Source organism: Priapulus caudatus, unplaced genomic scaffold (genome assembly GCF_000485595.1).
Source record: "Priapulus caudatus unplaced genomic scaffold, Priapulus_caudatus-5.0.1 Scaffold62, whole genome shotgun sequence".
In the NCBI taxonomy this organism is placed as follows: Eukaryota; Metazoa; Priapulida; class Priapulimorpha; order Priapulimorphida; family Priapulidae; genus Priapulus; species Priapulus caudatus.
In genome coordinates, this window is record NW_014577123.1 from 299,058 (window position 1) to 305,391 (window position 6,334).

The following is a 6,334-nucleotide window of genomic DNA, read 5'->3' on the forward strand; positions in this document are numbered from 1 at the left end:
CCTGATTGGCTGTGTTTGCGTGGGCAGTATCAGCTGTGTTTCCAAAAAGTGTCAGGGTGTTCATTTCGTGAAGCGACAGTTAGTACGTCACCAAATAAGCGCCATCTTTGCCGGCATGTCATGCAGGCACTGGCCGGCGGTTCTTATTATAACCTTCGATACTTTCAAAACGATAAAATGTGAAGCAGCAATGTATAACATGCTGCGCAATTCTCTGGCGGGTAGCTGTATTGTTCATTTTGTCATCATTCCCATCCGCGTGTCTTCGCTCTCCGTGTCATCATCTGCTTTGCTGTGCTGCAGAGAACCAGTCAATCAAAGATTCTGGTGACTACGCGTGACCACCCCGCAGACCTCTAGTGACGACATCGACGGCAGGATTCTTGCCTCCCGACGCTGCCCAAAGACGGAGAAGGTCAATATTAAAACCCGCATGTATGCAGCCGTGCACGTGCCCGGCGACATTCTCTGAACTCACCTTCGTCTCTGCACACGACGGTTTACACCCGGCAGGGTTGTAATCGTACCTCGGCGAACGTCGCGGTCTCGTGCCGTGTCCTGATTCATATACGGCGAAAATAAAGTGCGCAGAAGAAGCCTGGGATTACGAATGGCCGAAAATCCCCAGAAGTGATGACGGAAGTGAAGAAGCATGGATGCGGACGGTGAGCTTCCGGGTTGCTGACCCGACTATGATGGAAGTAGCAGGGTACTGGCAATGGCTTCTTCGTGCGTCCTAACCGTACGTTTTTGCGTTGTCAGATAAAAACCCAAAAAAGAACCAACGAGTGCAGAAAAGTAAAGCAGGAGCGTTTAGAAGCTGGTCATCGGTAAATATTGTACGTCTTGAATTACCTATTATATTGCCATTGTGTTTTACCTCTACGTACTTCATCTAATGCCATTCCAGTACATTATAATTGAAATTATGCATAGATGTGGCACTAGTGTGCATAATGGACAGCATCCACAAGTTTTTGCTCGTCTTCATGTTCTAATATACATACAACATAATTATCTTCGTTCAACAGTTCTTCTGATTCAAAGTAGTCTCTGCTGGTTGTAGATTTACCAAAGTGCTTCCAACTGGCTAACTAAAACGAATGGCCCCTACACCCAAGACACCACTTGCCACACAAGGATGCCCGCGACAAGCGTGAAGTTATCCTGTCTTCTGTACACTTGCGCCCTTCTGCGCCTGGACTTGTGTTATCTGGCGCTTGAGATTTTCGGCGAATGTTGTCTTTACCTTGTCCTGTGTTGCGTAAAGGGGCGTCAGTCGGGGGGCCACTTGCCAGGAAGCATCATAGCTCTGCCGACTACATGCACTACGTGCTGGCTGAGGAAGGCGGTCTATTGTCCCCCCAGGGTACCAGCCGGAACGTACCCTGGATGACGCGTCCCGGGTATACCGAAGCGTACCTGGTACTATCTAAATGCGAAACCGTGCCGCCTAACTGCCAACTAACGAGTTCGTAGCGGAGGTCGCCTACGCCTACTCCGCCTAACCCTAAGCCCACAACCCTAACCCATATCAAATTAGTTACCAGGGCCACGTTACGCGGTATACCGGACCATAGCCCCAGCCGGTACGGTTCCGGCAGTACCGCTGGGGAATCATAGCACCCCTATGAGCATTAGGCCTATGCAACAGTAAACGGTTACGACTGAGAATAAATGTACATGTCTTCTGAAACGGGCCTCCCTTCTGAGTGTTATATATGCGAGTACCCACCGGAGATGCATCGGTAACCTGTTCTGCTTATATCGATCATCCAGTAGCTTTGTTGTTTTTCTAGAATCATGTGGCATTGTGTTATTGTGGCGTGGTGTGCGTGTGCGTGTGAGTGTGCGTGCTTACATGCGTTGTGTTGTAGGATTTTGTACGTAAAAATTACAACTAATTTGTGTATAACTTGACTTGGAGTAATCATCGCAGAAGAGGTTGAATGTCACAATCATGCAACTTTATCCAGGGCTTGATCCTTCTTCCGTTTCATTGCAAATCCTTTTGATTTTGCCATCTTTGAATACATTTCGTGGATTGCTTGTGTGATTGGCACTTCCAAACGAATGCCCATTGTGACTTTTTAATGCATTTATTGCTTTGTTTCTATAACTGAATTGTTTATTTAGATTTAATTATAGATTATTGTCAGTGTCTAGTCATGTGGTGCGTTTTTTGAATATTCATATATGTGGCAATCTAAATAGCAGTTTCCAAGTAAAGAATTTTTTTTTAAAATTACGTAAATGCAGGCCAATGTTAGCGAGTGTACATGTATAGTATATATAATATATATGTATAAGTGCACGTAATTGTAAAAATATCACTGTGTTAAAACCATGCATGTATATCAACTAGTTCTTACAATGACTAGCATAACGCTATTTACAAAAATTGACTTGAAAAGCTTCTATTCAGCAATAGCAGAGCGAAGTCTTGACAATACTTCGTAATTGGCTAGTTATTGTTAGCTGAATTGTTGTTTTGTGGAGCAAGCCACAATATGAACAGACCTACCATCAGCTTGTGGGCGTATGACCTTACTAATGCAATATGCCAAGCCAGCAAACGTTTCAGACGCAATTTATTAAAGCTTATCTGGTACCGACTATATTTAGAATCTCGCAACAGACACAGTGCGTCTATGATGGGTCAGCAGTCAATGCTGAAGGTTTATAAATAATCGCTCGGTAGGAAAAAGTTCAATTGGAAAAATCTCTTCCTATGCGTTGCACGCCAAAATTTATTGTGCGGGAAACTACTTGGCAAAAGGCATGCAATGTCTCTCAGGATATTATTACTGAGCAGATCCGTTCTAAAAATTTATTCATCGCTATATATTACAGCCACATTATGGAAGCAGGATTAAGAAATTTACCGTTTTAATATTTTCTTGGTTTTTACTAATTAAGTTAATCACTTCAAGTCGCAATTGCATCGTTAACAAAAAAGCATCGTTGGGTTGGATGTTGGAGCGTGACTGAGCAGCTAGTAGTCTGAAATCAAATGTGCTCGTTGTAAAACGCCTCGCTACCCGTTCTGTGATTTTTATTTTTGAAAGGCAAAAATAAGGAACGGTATATACCTTCCTTCCAGTCAGCAGTGAGGCATACGTTAACCATTCAGTATGCAGTATGAAACCCTTCAGGGTGATACATGATAGCGAAGGCAGGGACCGTAGAGGAATGGTTAGGTAGAGGCCAGCTGATCAATAACTGCAAGAATGAAGCCACAGGTGGAGGAGAGAGCCACACAGCCCGCTATGGTATCACAGCACAACTAAATATATACATTGTAACATATATATATATATACTATATTATTATATGATTTGATATATATAGTATATAATCCAGAGCTAATTATTATATATATCCAGAGCTAATTAATATATATATCCAGAGCTAATGCATATTAGTTATTATTAACTCTTATATGTATATACATCCCAAGTACGTGTATGTAAGTACGTGTACGAGGAGCTCTGGCTGAGGCAGTGGGCGTGTATGCTGTGTCCTCATGTCTCGCACTGACAGAGCCTGGCAGGATTCTGGTGAAACCCCACGAATAGCACAGTCTCTGATAGTAAAAAGAATGTATTTATATCCGTATTCGTTCAGCGTCCATATAAAGTTCGTACGATACCCCGCTGCTTCTACCATTGACTGTGTGCTAACGTTTTTGCTAGGCTCCTCTGACCCTGTAGGGCACGTACACAAGTTACACAACTAACCATTGTAACACAAATACTAACCATGTACTAATATAGCGTTTAGTTTCTTTGCTTTCTCTCGCCGTGTACTAACATCGTTTGTGTAGGGCAAGCATTGGGCAGCGGGATTCTGCGTTATACTCGAAACATCGCAGTCGCTTAACCTTTGTAATGTGGCGCCCCCTTCCCCCGATTGTACGTCATCACGATATCCCAATCTAACCAGTGACATTCAAACAAAACGGCATGTTCTCTGTGCAGTTTTGATTTGCTTTTGTCTGCGCTCGCTTCCAATTTTTGCGAAACGACATGCATTTTTGCCGAGAATGCAATTTTTTATCGTGTTTGCGAATGAAGTTTGGATACGATTTTTGGCATGGTTATTCATTGTGTTCCGGATCGCCCCTCTGCACCTTGAAAGCATTACACATCGAGCGGCAACTGATCTGCGTTCGAGCTCCGTGGAAGGCTTGCCACTCTCTCCATGACATTTCCCCCCGCGATATCTCGTGTTGCTTTGCCTGCCCATGTTGACTACAACACGACTGTTGATCTCTGCATGGAGCGTGCGTGCGTGCATACGTGCGTGCGTGCGTGCGTGTGTGTGTGGGTGTGTACATGCGTGCGTGTGTATGTGTTTGTGCATGTGTCTCTGTGGAAACAGAAGCATATTGTGGGACGTTGCTGTGAGGTTGCAGGTTGCATGCTGGTGATGGGTATCTCGTAGTTTCTGGCGTGTGCAGAGCATAGAATGAACAAATAGATAGAAGAAATAGAATGATTCACGGCACAGGTTGATGAACCAATGTTTGCATCACACGAGAATCAAATTGTCATGGAAATCACGCAATTTCGATTGTCAAAGCAGCATAGGTGCTACCTTTATATCGTATGCATCATACTGAAATAATAGACACAGGAACATGAAATTCTATATAATAGCCCTTAATTTTAAGGTAAGGTACGACAAGAGTAATACACATGTTACATATTTATATGGAGCTGATTGCATGAGTAGTATCACATCATTCACATGGTGATGTGTTTGATGAAGATATTGATTAGTTCCTATACATACTCTTCTTCTACATGTCATCTTTCTTTGCAGTGTGCGTTTTTGTGTGCTGACTATCCAGTTGCAGTAATACAGTTAAACAGCCCATGGCTATATCAGTATCATTTTGTTAAGTCATCACGTCCATCACATTTATTAATGCATGAGGGAGCGTGCACTATTGATGAATTCGGTATCATTGTATGCGGACGTTTAAATATGCATATACATGAAGGATGCATGTAAATTAATTGTGTGTTGATTGGCTGTGTTGGTGGGTGCAGTATCAGCTGTGTTTCCAAAAGTGTCAGGGTGTTCATTCGTGAAGCGACTAGTTAGATACTTCACCAAATAAGCGCCATCTTTGCTCATGTCATGCAGCACTGGCCGGCGTTCATTATTATAACCTTCGATACTTTCAAACGATAAAATGAAGAGCAATGTATAACATGTGCGCAATTCTCTGCGGGTAGCTGTATTGTCATTTGTCATCATTCTCATCGCTGTCTTCGCTCTCCGGTCATCATCTGTTTGCTGTTGCTGCAGAGAACCAGTCAATCAAAATCTGTTGACTACGCGGAGTGACGACATCGAGGCAGGATTCTTGCCTCCCGACGCTGCCAAAGACGGAGAAGGTAATATTAAAACCCGCTGTATGCAGCCGTGCACGTGCGCGACATTCTCTGAACTCACCTCGTCTCTGCACACGAGGTTTACACCCGGCAGGGTTGTAATCGTACCTCGGCGAACGTCGCGGTCTCGTGCCGTGTCCTGATTCATATACCGGGAAATAAAGTTGCGAGAAGAGTGGGATACGAATGGCTAAATCCCCAGAAGTGATGACGAAGTGAGAAGATGTGATGCGGACGGTGAGTTGGGGCTGACGGACTATGATGGAAGTAGAGGGTACTGGGAATGGCTTCTTCGTGGTCCTAACCGTACGTTTTTGCGTTTCAGATAAAAACCAAAACAAAGAAAAGAGTGAGAAAAGTAAAGCAGGTAGGTTTAGAAGCTGGTCATCGGTAAATATTGTTACGTCTGAATTATATATATTGCCATTGTGTTTTACCTTACGTACTTCATTAATGCATTCCGTACATTATAATTAAATTATGCATGGTATGTGGACTATGTTTGCATAATGAAGCATCACAGTGTTTTTGTTCTTAATTGGTTGCTAAATATCAATACAATAATTATTTCTTAACCAGTTTTTGATTCAAATAGTTTCTGTGGGTTGTAGATTTCAAAGATGCTTCCAATGGTAATAAAGAGAATGGCCCTACACCCAAGACACCACTTGCAACAGGTGCCCCGACAGGTGAGTTATCTGTCTTCTGTACATTGCCCTTCTTGCGCTGGAACTTTGTTATCCTGCCCTTGAGATTTTGCGAATGTTGTCTTTCCTTGTCTGTGTTGGTAAAGTGGCGTCATCTGGGGGCCATTGCCAGAAGCATCATAGCTCTGCGATAATGATTAGTGCTGCTGAGAGGGTCTATGTCCCCCAGGGTACAGCCGGAACGTACCCTGGATACGGTCCGGTATACCGGAACGTACCCTG

At 43.5% G+C, this 6,334-nt stretch overlaps 1 protein-coding gene across 1 annotated transcript in view; it reads left to right on the plus strand.

The window, feature by feature from the left end:
- Nucleotides 1-6,334, plus strand: part of LOC106821182 (hemicentin-1-like) — a gene marked incomplete in the record, with an annotated part of 105,359 nt that overhangs the window by 85,679 nt on the left and 13,346 nt on the right. The window contains 3 exon segments of the mRNA XM_014825873.1: nt 5,320-5,408; nt 5,731-5,772; nt 6,017-6,094. Coding sequence (XP_014681359.1) covers nt 5,320-5,408; nt 5,731-5,772; nt 6,017-6,094 — 209 coding nt within the window.